This window comes from Phoenix dactylifera, chromosome 15 (assembly GCF_009389715.1).
Source record: "Phoenix dactylifera cultivar Barhee BC4 chromosome 15, palm_55x_up_171113_PBpolish2nd_filt_p, whole genome shotgun sequence".
Classification (NCBI taxonomy): domain Eukaryota; kingdom Viridiplantae; phylum Streptophyta; class Magnoliopsida; order Arecales; family Arecaceae; genus Phoenix; species Phoenix dactylifera.
The window spans coordinates 7,862,178-7,877,408 of NC_052406.1; the positions used below are offsets into that span (position 1 = coordinate 7,862,178).

General features: G+C 41.6%; 4 protein-coding genes and 1 long non-coding RNA gene across 6 annotated transcripts; 1 reads left to right on the forward strand and 4 right to left on the reverse strand.

The window, feature by feature from the left end:
* Positions 1–409: 409 nt before the first annotated feature.
* Positions 410–4,985, reverse strand: LOC103716396 (malate dehydrogenase, chloroplastic-like). Its single transcript, XM_008804373.4, has 2 exons — positions 4,819–4,985; positions 410–2,081 (listed from the first exon to the last, which is right to left on the reverse strand). The coding sequence occupies exon 2, from the start codon at positions 2,066–2,068 to the stop codon at positions 830–832; it is 1,239 nt and encodes a 412-aa protein (XP_008802595.1). The 5' UTR covers positions 2,069–2,081; positions 4,819–4,985; the 3' UTR covers positions 410–829.
* Positions 4,986–7,228: 2,243 nt separating this feature from the next.
* On the reverse strand, positions 7,229–8,190 carry LOC103716395 (protein DMP8-like). The gene has a single exon (XM_008804371.3). It carries the CDS (start codon positions 8,028–8,030, stop codon positions 7,374–7,376), a length of 657 nt encoding a protein of 218 aa, XP_008802593.1. The 5' UTR covers positions 8,031–8,190; the 3' UTR covers positions 7,229–7,373.
* A 168-nt stretch (positions 8,191–8,358) lies between these two features.
* Positions 8,359–11,399, reverse strand: LOC103716420 (geranylgeranyl diphosphate reductase, chloroplastic). The gene is made up of 3 exons (XM_039134316.1): positions 10,677–11,399; positions 10,220–10,485; positions 8,359–9,067 (listed from the first exon to the last, which is right to left on the reverse strand). The coding sequence occupies exons 1-3, from the start codon at positions 11,397–11,399 to the stop codon at positions 8,632–8,634; spliced, it is 1,425 nt and encodes a 474-aa protein (XP_038990244.1). The 3' UTR covers positions 8,359–8,631.
* Positions 11,400–12,257: 858 nt separating this feature from the next.
* Positions 12,258–14,756, forward strand: LOC103716394 (GDSL esterase/lipase At1g74460). Of its 2 annotated transcripts, XM_008804370.4 has the most exons (5): positions 12,316–13,306; positions 13,385–13,515; positions 13,610–13,849; positions 13,966–14,215; positions 14,321–14,756. In XM_008804370.4, the coding sequence occupies exons 1-5, from the start codon at positions 13,060–13,062 to the stop codon at positions 14,638–14,640; spliced, it is 1,188 nt and encodes a 395-aa protein (XP_008802592.2). In that variant the 5' UTR covers positions 12,316–13,059; the 3' UTR covers positions 14,641–14,756. The 2 variants fall into 2 exon arrangements, with proteins under 2 accessions (XP_026664006.2, XP_008802592.2); XM_026808205.2 differs by having other exon boundaries at positions 12,258–13,306; positions 13,966–14,756.
* LOC120113277 lies at positions 13,536–14,142 on the reverse strand. The gene is made up of 2 exons (XR_005515161.1): positions 13,942–14,142; positions 13,536–13,791 (listed from the first exon to the last, which is right to left on the reverse strand). It is a non-coding gene; the product is annotated as an uncharacterized LOC120113277 (long non-coding RNA).
* Positions 14,757–15,231: the final 475 nt, after the last annotated feature.

The window sequence follows — 15,231 nt, forward strand, 5'->3', positions numbered from 1 at the left end:
TCAACATTTATTATATTTGGACATCCCGGATAGGAAATCCAAAAGCAGCCTTCGCTGGAGAACCTAATTTACACGACACCTTCTCTGATGTCAAAAGAAGCTCTCATCTTCCCCCTTTTTCTTATACCATACATTCAGGAAAAGAGTCAAAACTACATCGGAACCTCAAAAAAGGAAGCCACAAACAGAAAGGTTGGAAACAAATTCAAGGGAAAAGAAGATACATGTCATATGTTAGGCTGTCATAATGCCATCCATAGCCCTTCACTAATACGAAAACTAATATTTGGCAAGCCTGTTGTTACAATTGCTATTATCATGCAAACAAACAGGTATCAAAACTACATTCAAGATTTTCAAATTCCTTAACAAGAACAAAATGGTGGCCCATCACAGACACCGAACAAACAGTTTTGAGTCATTTATAGCAAAATATTCCATGCTATAATGCATTGCTTTGCTTGCAAATAATAAATTCTTCTCAAGATACATCTCCCTTCCGACCACTGCAGGGCTAATGATTTTCTCTAGGTCGAACAACATCAAGACTACAACATTGAAGAAACTAGTCAAAACAAGAAAGCAAAATCATGTACATGGTAATACCAACGAGATTTCCATGTAACCATGATAGCATGTCCTAACATATGAGTCATGTATTTTCTCTCTTCGTAATATCCTTCAAAACAGCGATCTCCTACATCTCATCAAGAGCATTTCTCCAGTATGGAAACAAGAAAATGTTCCATGCTGCAAAACTGAAAGCATTCGAGCATGGCTCTATCTTTATTCTTTTCTTGTATAACTGTTTGGGACAAACGAGAAAGACTCAGATAGATGCAGCTGCTGCTGCCTGTTTCTGGACAAACGCCACACCCTTCTCAATGCTGGCCTTCAGCTCTGGCTTTAATGCTTCTAGTGCTTTCGTCTCAAACTCAGTCAGCCCCTGCAGATCTGCAGATATCACAGCTTCCACGCCTTTCTTCCCAAGCTTGACTCTTGATGCAAAGAAAGGCAGTTCAGTTAGTTCAGACTGAACGAAAGAGCACTCATAGACATCCCCATCTCCATCCAATGCTCGGAGAGATGACTCAACAAATCTAGCTGCTGCATAGGCCATGGACAGGGTAGCAGATCCAGCACCAGCTTTTGCCTCCACAACCTCTGTCCCAGCATTCTGTATTCTCACGGTTAGCTCTTCAACTTCTTCATCTGTGAAGGTCACCGACGGTCTCGTCTTGGACAACAGTGGTAAGATGGTAATGCCAGCATGGCCCCCAACAACTGGAACATCCACATCAATGAGCTTGAGGTTCTTCTTTTCTGCAACAAATGTGTTAGCTCTAACAACATCCAGAGTGGTAACACCAAAAAGTTTCTTTGGATTGTAGACACCCTTCTGCTTGAGAACCTCTGCCGCTATTGGGACAGTAGAGTTGACAGGGTTGCTGATGATGTGGATGAAAGCATCTGGACAATTGTCTGCAACAGCCTCAACCAATGTCTTCACAATGTTGGCATTGATGTTGAATAGATCATCACGAGTCATGCCTGGCTTCCTTGGAACTCCTGCAGGGATCACAACCGCATCCATACCTTTCAAACAATTGGCAAGTTGTGATGGTCCTGTGAAATCCAGAATCTGAGAGGGAGTATTGCAATGGCTGAGATCAGCAGCAACTCCTTTCACATTTGCAATATCATAGAGATGCAAAGCCGAGACCAGCGGAGACATCTTGATAAGAAGTGCTAGGGGTTGACCGATCCCACCAGCAGCCCCAAGGATAGCCACTTTATAAGTGGATGCTCGGGGCTGGAGTTTATTTGTGAACCTCTGTCTTGCTTTGATCTTTGGAACAAAAGATGCCTGGAGGGCAGCATTGCTTTCCTTGCCCAAAAAGGATGCCTCTGATTCAATATCAATTGCTGCTGCTGCTTTTAGACCGCTAAAACTCTTAAAGGACTTTGGGCTACTAAAATTCAAGCCTAAGGGCTTGGATTTTGGTCCAAAACCAGTCCGAGCATATATTGAACTGACGGACACAGTTGAGATTGCTGTTGATGCCATAGAACCTGAAGGCCTGACATTTAAAGCAAACAAGATTCAGAGTAGGAGAAAAAAGCACAAACAGATTTTGCAAGTAAATACTCAAAAAGCTCCAAGTGTTTCCATCTTATTCAAGTAGTAGTGACAATTAAAGCCCCATAACATAGTTACTCTGTTAGGTTTAGCAAGTTACCCCAGACAAGTGGTTCCTTATAGTTGCTAAAGTTGGGCTACAGTCCTCGAATGTATAACAAGGGATTTACAGAGCTCGTTCTGCATGGCTGACTTTTCCTCATATAATTTTAGTCACAATAAAGTCAGCAAATGGAATTGAACATGTTTACTAACATCAAGTTATGGAGTCCCACCCAACAATTGTAACTAATTTCCAAATGGTAGCTTTATCTAACATCAAGAGACAACAAAAAAATAATGGACTTGCGGTTGAGAAACCATAAAAGTATGAAACTTTTGGACATGTGAACAGAACAAAGAGGAACAGAAAAGTTGAAGTCAGTGACGACAGAAAGAATAATCTTCTTTTCTGTATTAAAAATTAATAATATCCCTTGGAAGATAACTGTAATAAAAAATTAACATATGATAAATTATGCTAAACAAAATGTGATTTACCGAATGTTGTTCCAGCAATAAGTAGCCGATAAAAATAAAATATCACTTTCTAGAAGATTTTTAAGTCCCTGTTTCTTTTTTTCATTTGAAGACACTCGAAGTTACTGATTTTTTCAGACTCCATTAACCATTTTGGGTGAAAATTTTGAGAAGATTTTCAAAAATATATAGCAAACAACGATGTCAATAAAGGATAATATTCTCACTAAAGAAGGTAGGCCCCAAGTGTCAACTCTTCATATGACATTAACAAAAAGCCAGTTATATTCAAAATGATGGAGAATTTCTCATGTCTACCAATCTAAGCAGCTAGTCTAAGTTCTGAATTGATCAAACATAATATCCTTTCAACTTAGCATTGAACCAAGAATTATGCATTCAATAATCTTAGCTAATTAAACAAAGTGAGATAAGTTTGCTACTTTCACAATAAAAGTGCCTTTTTTTGAGATGTGATAGAAATGCCACTTTCCATGTTCAAAAACCTGGAACTTTTCCCTAGCGCATGTACTGGAGAAGGATGTCGACCAACATATTCTAGCCCTCTTGACCACATTTAGATCTAACTATATCACAAATTAATTGTCCTGTTCAAGAATGTTATCCTTGTATATTAAGCGACTAAGTTTCTATTAGCATTTGAGTTTATGGATGTGAAGCAACACACAGGAAACTTAAATTCTCATGGAAACACTAGTAACAGTAGGTCTTTAATTTCAAACATAATGAGGTTCAGAGACATAAATCAAGCACATAAAACGATACAAATGGCAGTACTTTTTTTCTTTTTTTAAAAAGTCAATGGAAGAATTACAAATAAAAAAAAATCACCAACAAAAACTAACAAGGAATTCACAATCCAGAAAAGGGCATAAGAAACAACAAGTGTTAGCATTTAGAACTTATGATTCTTTGATTAATTTTTAGTTTAGCACACCTATTGGGAAACACATCACAAAACAAAAGTGCACACTGTTACTGTTTAAATTTCTAGATCCTCTAACAGAAAACTAGGTGTTTCTCAACAAAAATTTCGATTTCAACACTTATTTTTACATAAAGGGAGGACGAAACATTCAGCTTGCCACAAAGAATATTTCCTACTATACAGAATTGAAGATTCAAACTCCCACAAAGAAAGAGGGAGAAAAAAGAAATCACATAAAACCACACCAAATATGCATGACAATCGAAGAGTGTTACAAAATATAGAGCTAAAAACATGATTAAATCACACCAGAAACTAGAAATTAGGAACCCTACATAAACTGAACAGTGATCCCAAAAGGTCTAGATCCACAACCCCAATATGGAAATTCCATCATAGATTTACGAGACGCATCTGCTTTCAGCTTCAAAACAAGAAAAATGACAATTAAAGGCCCTATATCAAGTCATCTGAAAGAGAATACTTCTGTACTTAACTACTCTTCTCAATCTAGAATGCCTACTCCACTAATAAAAACAAAACCACGGACATCTAATAACAGGTTAGAAAAGTGTTTTTAGCAAAAAAAATAAAAAAAAGTATTTTTATGAAGATGAAGATCTAAGGCTCTGACTCTCTACCAACTCAAACAATCAAACCCCTGAAACTTTCTCGAAACACCTAAGTGAAAACCATGAATTCTACCCAACAACCATATAACTCACGCCGGCTCAATTAACCAAATCCAGATCTACGATTGTATAAATCCAGGCAAAAAAATCGACAAAAATGTCCATCTTTTCATATGAAAAATTCCCCAAAAACTCAAAACTCACAGCCCATGCTCCAAAACTTCATCAGAAATCACAAAACCCTCCCCAAGAACGCCGAATCCCTATCAAAAACTAAAAACCAAAAGCCTTTTGCTACTGCTCGTGATGCTGTACCCATTCCAAGCTAAAAGAATCCAGAAACCCCGCTAGAAAAACGAGTTTCCAAAGATCAAGACATCAAAATTTCCCAAGATCTGCACGTCCTAATCAAAATCTAAGACCGGAAACACAAACCCGTTACCTCCCACTCTCTCTTGCGCGAATCCGGAACCAAAAACATCGGAATCAAACCCAATCAACAAATCAAGGCATCCAATTTCATCAAATAGACGGAAATGGAAACAAAAGTCGGGTGAAACAACGAAGGAGAAGCATACCTAACGAAAGAGCTCACCACTCTCTCGTTCTCTCGAGACGCAACTGGCGAGGATGGGGAGGAGAAAAATAGAGGCGTCTCCTTTTATAGACGAAACCTACCGCCTCTGAGCCTACACCAAATCTCGTAGCACGCAGAAGCCAAAAAATAAAAGAGAGAGTCTTTTTCTTGGTACAAAAAGGAGAGTCTTTTTTTTTTGATGAAAAAGGAGAGAGTCTTTTCGCACCCTTTCCTTTTGCCGTTGGTTGTCCCCACGGCACGAGAGCCAGCTTTCGCCGTTGGTTCTTCAGTTGTCTGTATCTAATCGACGGCGGATATAACGCGAGCACCCCGGATTGGGGACCACCAATGCTTCGTTTGAATCGGGCGGCGAATAGGGATCACCGAGGGTGACACGTCCACTTCTGTTTCTGCGGGTCCAACCACAGATCTTTTCTTTTTTTATATATTTTTTGCTTTTTCCGACGGTTGCCTGCTTTATAATTCATGGTTATTCATAATTGAGAGGGAGGAAAAAAAAAAAGAAAGAAAATCTAAATAACACCAGTCAATTTCCCACCTAAGTATTGCATAAAAAATTACTTGATTATTGATTTTGTAAGGTAAAATTTTTTATATCATATATATTTTAATGTTTTCCATATACAGTATAAAGAAATTTAAAGTACTTGATATATAATTACTTATCATCTGAAATATCTAATAAATATTTATTAATGATAAAAATAGTCTGGAAACCTATAAATACATGACTTTTAGAACCAATGATAAAAATAATTGAAAAACCTCTGAAAATATGATGTTTTATGATTTTTTTTACAAAATCAATAATTAAATAAATTTTTAATTTAATTATTTTTAAAAAAACAAAACTATTTTTGCTTTGGTGTTCTCACCATGCTAATCTAGGAAATAGACGTAACATTACATATGATACATGTTGGGTCGCGTTGAATACAAGTCAGTGGATCGAGTCGACTATCTACCAACCCGATCCATTTGTTAAATATATCAAAAATTAAATTCAGATGTGGTTTTTTTATTGAATAGGTAACCCAACTCGGCTCGCATAACTCTTTTAATAAATAGATCGAATCAAATTAGATAATAAATGGTTAAACGAGTTTGAAATGAGTTAAATGGATTAAATAGATTAGGTCACGATTCAATCCAACCATGAAATGGGTCAAAACAAATTAAGCAGGTAAAAACTCTAAATTTAAACCTGATTCATTTAGGTCAGATTGATTTGCTCGTGATTCAAGCCTATTTGTATGAATTATGAACTTAAAATAGAATCAAATTATAAATTGCCATCGTTAACTCCATCTACATGAAAGGCCTCTCTTTACAAGAGATGGAGAGGATGTATCATTCTAAAGATTGTTATATATAGAAATCCAATTCATTTCATTCTTATAATGCCTACTTGCTCATCTTCATTATTATATCATCAAATTTGAGCCTCCCCATTTTATGGATTTATTCAATACAGTAATTCAGGGAGGAGTATTTGAAAGGTGCATGATGTAAAATTGAATAGTATCCTTTTTTGTGATCCTTTCATTTGAGATGCACGCTATAATATCGGTAAGAGTATATCATGTTTGCGATCTAACTACCTTATGAATTATTTGGATTCAAGATATATTTGTCTTGAATACAATTTATTTATCTATAGTTACATTAAATTTATCAACAAAATTGATCATACATGGATGGAATCGAGAGGAAGGATGCTCAATACTATTTACTTATTTAAAAAATGCTAAATATTACATGCTAGATCATCCTAAGTTCACCGGTTTGATATGAAAATCGATGATTACCGAGAGGCGGATAGGGCCCGACCGATTCTACCGACCCTTATCAATCTCTAATTACCAAATGAACCAGGTGAATTGAGCAGTGACACAAATATTCATCTATTCATTCATTGTGTTCGTTGTAAGAAATCTTTGCATGACTGGATTCTTATTCTGATACATTGCAGAAGAACAATCTACATTTCTTTCTATTTCGACTTTTTTTTTATTTTAAAGCCAATCTGCTGGGCATCATAGTGGCTTAATGAAATCACAGTTCCCACATGGTAATAAAAAGTGCATGCCAAGGCCGCTAGATTATAGTTTGTGGACAAGGAACAAGAACCTCTCATTACCAAATCATGAAAGGAACAAATAACCCATTATAACACGATGGATTGTATAATGCCTTTCTACTCATCGAAGAAAACACACCCCTGTGAAGAATCTTGTGCTTGAAGTTGGTGGCAATCCCTTTGGTCCAAATATCGCTTCGCTCCAGTTTGCTGGCCCCTGCCTTCAAACCACTCAATAAACTTCCCTAATCCAATAAATGCAATCATCTAGGACCATGTACGAAAAAAAATCAAATGCAATCTAATACCAGAAAAGATAAAGAGACTTCATGCCCAACACAAGATTGTGAACTGAAGCACTCCAAGGCTTCAAATTGTTAGACAATTAGTTCATCAAACACTGAAATAATAATACTGTACAACCAGTAATCCGGTCGCGGTGTGTTTGACGTTGATCAGGTGGCCATGCACCCAATGCCATATCTTGTATTGGGAAACACCAGGAACAAGCCACTGCATACAACTCCCACCATCAACGGGAAACTCTCCATCACCTCATCCATCTCCTTCCTGTGCCCCGGGAACAGACAGTTGGTAACCCTCTGATCGGAGAAGGCGATCGCCGCGAACACCATCACCGACATGAGCGCATGCACCAAGTCGGCAAATCCCATCCGATACCGGTCATCCTTGGGGACCTCGACGCCGAGGCCGGTCTTGAAGAGGGCCAATCCCCTCGGTGTCACGACCCCATAATACACCTTGCCGTCGGGGCTGCGGAAGCTATCGGTGAAGTGGAAGAAGAAGCAAGTGAAGGCGCAGAGGCCGAGGAGGGCGTTGATCATGGTGGTGCTGACAGGGGAGCAGGACCCGTCGCCGGAGACCGAGGGGAGGAGCATCTCAAAGGTGAGGAGAGTGCCAGTTGGAAGGAAGTTGACCAGCATCGAAGTCTTGGAGAGGGTGTTCTGGACTCCCTTGGCCACGGCTCGCCGCTTCCGGCCACCGTGGACCGTGGATGACCTCGGAGAAATCGGGTACGAGCCTGACCTCGGAGAAATCGGGTACGAGCCTTCGTCTTGAACCTTCACGGAGATCCCCTCGCTTTGATCCATTTCTCAGGCGAGATTTGGAGTCTATAGCGATGGTGGCTGCGAAGAGGGTTGGAGAGAGGGTCCGCGGTCGGCCTTTTTATGTGTGGAAATTTTTCATTCTACCAACGGCCGGCAACCGTTCCCTCCGAATCCTGGAGTTGAGGAACTCCGGTTTTAGCAACCGTAGGGTTAGATTTGGTCCGACCCTCACTCGACCTGTTTGACAGTTGGACGCAGCACCAGTTCCACAGGCATCAAGACCATGGAAAAAATATATTCCGAGCCTCCTGTGTTCCTGTTCTCATTGCACAACAGATTTATATGGAATCCATTCTGTAACATGGAAAAGTAGAGATAAAAGCACCTCAATTTGCCCAAGAGATGAATAAGAATCAATCGAGTGTAACCTTATGTTACAAGGGATTGAAGTTACAGTAACACTAAAACCACTTCGCACCTTCAATGCCAGTAAACAAATTAAGCATTTCGAAAAGTACTACAAGAATGCTGTGTCTTTCCAGCTAGCCAATGCCGATACGATACGCCGGAATCATCCCTAACTTGACTTGGCAAAGCTACCTTGGTATGATTAAAGTAACCTCATTTCTTATGTCGATCGAGCTTACAAGGTGATCTTGTTCATCTCTCTCTTCAATGCACTGGCCCTCACCAGGCTTCCAATTGTGTTCACTGCAAGCTTAAGATCCTCCATGGGGTTCCCAGGCACGACCCTCTTGTACAAGTAGCTGTCGAATGTCATCTTTTGCACATATTCGTCTGCACACATCTCCACAAAGGCCTCCCTCGCCGAGTTGGAGCGGTAGAAGACCTTCTGCAGCACGTCCAGGACCTTGTAAGTTGGCCAATACATCTGATCAAATTTCTTCAGGTACTTCCTCAAGTCGCTCTCGTCAATCATCCGGGTGCCACTTTCTGAGCCTGCCACTATGGCTTCGGCGCACATCCTCCCACTCTTTGCAGCGAAGTAGATCCCCTCGCCGGAGCACTTGGTCACATACCCAGCTGCATCGCCGATGAGTGCCACTCGTCCCAACACCCTGCGCCATTTTACAGATATCCGACGAACTTAAAAAATTTTCAAGTGGAGATGGGCAAATTAGTTGAAACATAGATGGCACGGATGGGAGTGTTGAAGTATCAAGCTTCACTAATGACCATCCTAAAGACCTGTTTCTTGCTTATTATAGAAAATCCATAAGATGCAATGGGAAACTTCCCAACTCCTAAGTGCAGGTTATTTGCCTGCCATTTTTGTTTGCCAAACGGACACAGGGAAATAGTTATCCTTGAACTTCAGTTATGGAAGGAACCAGAGTATATAAAAGACTATGCGTGCGTTCGTGTGTCATGATTAGATCATAAGAAGTGAAATAAATCAGCCAATAAGGGCATAAGAAATTTAAGAAGAACCAAAAGAATTACATATTAATAAAAAACACCAAATTAAGATCTTGTTGAATTTAAAGACAAAATTGCAGGAATCATGAAATGCTGAATTTTATGAATAATGTAATCATTCATTACATTTTCTGTGAGGATTCATACGGTCGTGTGTTTAGTCCCATATTAGTTATTCGCTGGATAGATCTTGAGTACTTAGACATGATTAAGGAACCTAAAGAATACTTTCCAACTAGCTAGTTTGGATGATGTCCTAGATTGTTACAAATAATATCAAAGCGGATCCGACCCATAACCTATGTAGAACAAGGAATACTGCAGCACGAATTCATTAGGGCTGACCACAAGCCGACCGTGGTGTTTGTGATTAGATTTAAATGAATTTGAACCTTTAGCCTGACGAGGATGTCAGAGCTTAAACGAGAAGAGTATGTGAGAACCCGTGCGAGCGTGTGTTTAGTCCCACATTAGTTATTCGTTGAATAAAATTTGGATATTTATACAAAATTAAGAAATCCAAATAATATCTTTCGGCCAATCTTTTTAAGTGAGGTTCACGGATATTAAGAACTCTGTTCCCAGTAATTAAGAAGTCTACCCGATCAACTTACTATATATTTCTTGTTTGACGGGCCAATTAAATTGAAATGAATACTAGCATCAGCCAGCTGCCGTAACAGATCTATATGATTCCACCTCGGGTCTAAAATGAAGTATTATTCCAGCTCAGATCTAAAATGAAGTATTCTCAATGCGGTGTTCAAATGAACTATACTATATATTTATACCTGCGAGGCCGCGGGTGCTCCGGGATTGGGTGTGCCTCCACCCGGATGATCTTCCCACCCTCGATCTTGTCCCTTGCCCGCAGCCTTGTCGCTGCTTGGAACCGCTTGATCTCCCCCTTATGCGTTACCGTCCCTGTCCCCACCGCCACATGGTCGCACTTGGGGAACACCCACCCATAGAAGTCCGGCGAAACGTCGTCCCCGACGTACATCTCCGCCCTCTCCTCGTAGTACTTCATCTTCTCCTCCGGTATCTTCACTCTTTCCTACAGACATCAGATCATGGAATAAACTAACCCCCGTCATAATTTATAACATCCGTCATAACGCTTGTTTAGAAAAAAACATGTAGAAGTTAGCGACGCCGTCGTGTTTCGTTACTTTCCGTCATAACACTCAACAATGACCGTTAGGTTCCGTTAGGGAGGAGCAACGGCCGGGCGTATCGAGAACTTGCCTGGAATGCGATGGCGTAGTCGTAGTCGCCGGCGCCGATGGACTTGGCGACGCGGGAGTTGGCGCCGTCGGCGCCGACGACGGCGTCGACCTCGACTGTCTGGCGATCGCCGGCGGCGGAGGGTCTGCCCCTGTCGTAGAGGTTGTAGTGCAGGCGGTAGGGCCCCTCGCCGGACTCCGGCGGGTCGAGGTGGAGGAAGAGGCCATTGATGACTTGGGCGCCGGCTTCGGCGGCGCGGTCGCGGAGGTAGGCGTCGAGGACCTCGCGGCGGACCATGCCGATGAACTCGTGGGGCTTGAGGGTGCGGCCGATGTCGACGGCGACGTTGGAGGGGGAGATCATCTTCATCTTGGTGACTCGCCGGTCGATCAGCTCGAGGGGGAGGTCGAATTCTTCCACCATGCAGAGGGGGATCGCGCCGCCGCAGGGCTTGCAGTTGTCGAGCTTGCGCTCGATGAGGATCGTTTCCACGCCGCCCTTGGCGAGGCTCTCGGCGGCGGCACCGCCAGCCGGGCCGCCTCCCACCACCGCCACGCGGAGGGGGCGGCCGGGGAGGCGGGGGCTGGACTTGGCGGCGCAGATCTGCAGGCGGCGACGGGAGGAAACGGCATTTCGGGACGTCGGCATGCAGTTATCGGAAGGTGATCGACGGAGGCCGACGAAGGGTAGGAGGGGGGAATCTTGCCGGCGGGCGGCGGCGGTGGGAGAGGAGAGGGAAGCCATGTCGGGGATTGGGGGATTTTTCAAATCTGGCAGTGAGGTTTTAATTTGGGGGTTTGGATAGGGCCGGGGAGATTGTGTGCTTTCGCCGTTGGATCGGAGTGGTTGGAGGGGTGTGATTTGATATGGATGAGGTTTTGGATTTTTTTGATTTTTATAAAGCATTTATATATTTATAATGTCCTTTATTTATTTATTTATTTAAGTGGATGACATTTAGAAACGTAGCATGTGAATTGTCGACAGAATCCAGCAGCAAATCAAACTTTGCCACGTCTCCTCGTACAAAATGTTGTCGGATACAAGCACCATCAGTTGATAGATTTCTTTTTTTCGCGCAAATTACACCCACCTCAAGTAATTGCAGATTTCACCTAAAAAATATATATTTCACCATCTAATTTTTATTATGCGCATAACATATAACTTTCTGCCCTTATTCTTTTATTAAATAAGCAAATGAAGTTATTACTCTCTAACCTATTTAACTTTTAAAATATTTTAATTAATTTTAGAGAAAGTTAAAAAAAATAAAGTATTCTAAATCAGCTAACTTAACCTTAAGTCTTTTTAAGATTAATTTGATCATTTTAACCATGCTCCAAATCAGCAAAGATATTTTAAGACTCAAGAAGGTTAGAACGATGATATTGGCAAGGCCGGTTAACTTATTTAGAAGATAGATAACCATATGGGATTATAAGTTATGCACATAGCTAAAATTAGGTAGTGTTAGCTAAAGTTAGGTAGTGTAACGTACATTTTCCAAATGCTTAGGTTGGAAATTTGTCGGCCCTTGCTTTGGACCCAAACTTCAAACTTCAAAGTTTTTGAACAAGGTCAGGCCCGAGCATGAACCCGAACTTGGCCAAACCAGAAACGAGGTTAGATCATGCATTAGAAATCAATTTGAATTTACTACTATATTTGTTCTATCCACCAACCATTTTTTCAATCTTTCAAGTTAACTGTCTTGTGATGAACTGGGGCTTGTCTCGGTCACCACCCCTTTGCTTGGCAATTAGGACTACTGGGTTCAAGTCTTCGATGGTGCATCTAGATATTGAGAATTAGATAATTATAGCACAGATGTGTCTCCCTTTCTTCCTCTTAATGAAATAAGGTTGGGTCCTCCTATCTTTTCGTAGAAATGTTGGTGTTAACACTAGAATTCTTTGTACGTTTCCTTGCTTTGGATTAAATATATGTGATGACTCGAGCTTGTAGGTCAAGCGCACAAAATTTAGTCGTCTACAATATTTGATCAGCCATGGAGAGAGCATGCAGGTCATCAAGGAAATCCATTAGGCCAACTCCTCACGAGCCGTTAAACCAAGACATTGGAATTTCTCATGTTAGGAACTGGTTGTAGGTTGAAGTAGGTCCGCTGGTTGGTGCATCCAACTTTTCTAACTCCACTTGTCATCATCTCGCAATGGTCTTCACATAAAATCTCATCCCCAGCAAAGTACAAACGATCTCACCAATTTTACCTGCTTCCCACCTCTCAGAACTCCCAAGAGTCTCAACTGCTCAGGTTCTCATCATAATCCTAATAGCACTCTGGTAGTTCTCCTGCACACATTTAAATTGAACCAGTCCCTTCCAAAGCCTATCAAACTTGCCTTTTAACCAGAACCTGGTTCCTGTAGAAGCCATTGCGATGGAGCAAAAGAATGTGAAGCTAGCCATGGCCATGGCTTGGTTAGTAGTCTTCGGTCTTGCAAACAAGAGATGTTCCTGCGCAGTCGTGCAGTTCATCTTTGGAGACTCCTTGTCTGATAACGGGAACAACAATTACCTAACCAAGAGCTTGGCTCGGGCAGCACTGCCGTGGTATGGGATCGACTTTGGGAGTGGACTGCCAAACGGGAGATTCTGCAATGGTCGCACTGTTGCTGACATAGTGGGTAATTCTTTTATCCCTCCATGTAATCAATGACAAAGTTTGTTTCTCGTCATACGAACTGATGCTATCTAGTTTCCAGGAGACAAGATGGGCCTCCCAAGGCCACCAGCATTTCTAGACCCCTCCCTAGATGAGGATATGATACTTGAGAACGGAGTGAATTATGCATCTGGTGGTGGTGGAATTCTGAATGAAACCTCTTCATTGTTTGTAAGTTGAATTCACCCATGCAACCTGGGAATCACTTTGCTTTCCATCTCCATGAAGGACTAACAGTGGTTCTATGGGATCTTATGCGATCCAGATACAGAGGTTCTCCCTCTACAAGCAAATTGAACTGTTCCAAGGAACCCAAGAGCTGATAAGGATGAAGATTGGTCGTGAGGCTGCCGACGAATTCTTCAGAGAAGCTCGTTATGTGGTCGCACTGGGAAGCAATGACTTCATCAACAACTACCTCCTCCCTTTGTACAGTGACTCATGGACCTACAATGGAGAAACCTTCGTTAGCTACCTCATAAGTACACTGGACGCACAGCTCAGAGTAAGATCGCAGAACTTCTTAGACTGCATTCTACTCTGGGGCTTCTATGACACCAAGTAGCTAATTTGCTCCCTTTTTTTTTCATCCTTTACCTCCCTGGATCTGTCAATATACAGCTCTTGCATAAGTTAGGGGCTCGGCAGCTGACGTTCTTCGGCCTGGGACCTATGGGCTGCATTCCCTTGCAGCGATTCATGACTTCCTCGGGGGGTTGTCAGAAGTCGACGAACAAACTCGCTATGGCCTTCAACAAGCAAGCAACCCAGGTCTTAGAGAACATATCAAGCAGCCTTCCTAATGCGACCTTCAGATTTGGAGATGCATATGATTTTTTCCAGGATCTCATCGATCGGCCTCACATGTATGGTGAGTCCACCTTGCAGGCTTTTTGTGGGCACAGATTATGTTGTTTGGCTTCTGCTTTCTTCTTCCTTTTTGGTTTCGGTGATCACTCTGTTTGGATGATGGCAGGCTTTAACAACTCGGCTGGCCCATGTTGCTCCTTGGGACGGATTCGACCTACTCTCACTTGCACTCCTTTATCAACTCTGTGCAAAGACAGAAGCGAGTATGTGTTTTGGGATGAGTATCACCCGACAGACAGGGCTAATGAGTTGATCGCAAATGAGATCTTTAGAAAGCTTGGGTATAAGACAATTAATGAAACAGGGCCCACCAATGGAACAGTGCCAACCAATGGAACAGTGCCAACCAATGGAACAGTGCCAACCAATGGAACAGGGCCCACCAATGGAACAATGCCAACCAATGGAACAACGCCAACCAATTAGTTATATCTGCTTAATGCTTGCTCCTTATGTAACTTTTGCCATTGTAGCAAAGCAGCTGTTGTAATTACTAGAAAATTTTCATATCATACAAAGGTTTCTTGTCTTCCTTTCCTTTTCTTTTTTTTTTTCCCTCCATGTGGAGAAACTGTGTTCTGATTTTTACTTTTGCAATTTTGTATGAAGCATCCAATGCTAAAAAGAGCATCTACGGTAAAAATAGAAAAGAGGCCAAGCAAGTTTATAGAGATGCTAGTAGTGCCGCGGATTGGATAGCCTCACATGTAGCTGACCACTCCGAAAAAGCCCTGTGGGTGAAGGAGAGGGAGTAGTCTAGAACACTCCAAAACTTGTTGTTTTTTGACTTTTTTTGGATGTATCCATACTAGAAATGTATGAATTATCTATTGCAACAAGAAAAAAAATATAAAATCCAATGGTGAACATGGAACTCTAATGGTGAAAATTAGGTGGTAGTTGGCACCGCTTCAACAACAACAAAATGGGCAATTGCGCACACGTTCTCTTCATAAACCTTCATTCATTAATTGTTTTATCTATGCTTAGTCATTTAGAGGATGAGAAAAGGAAATC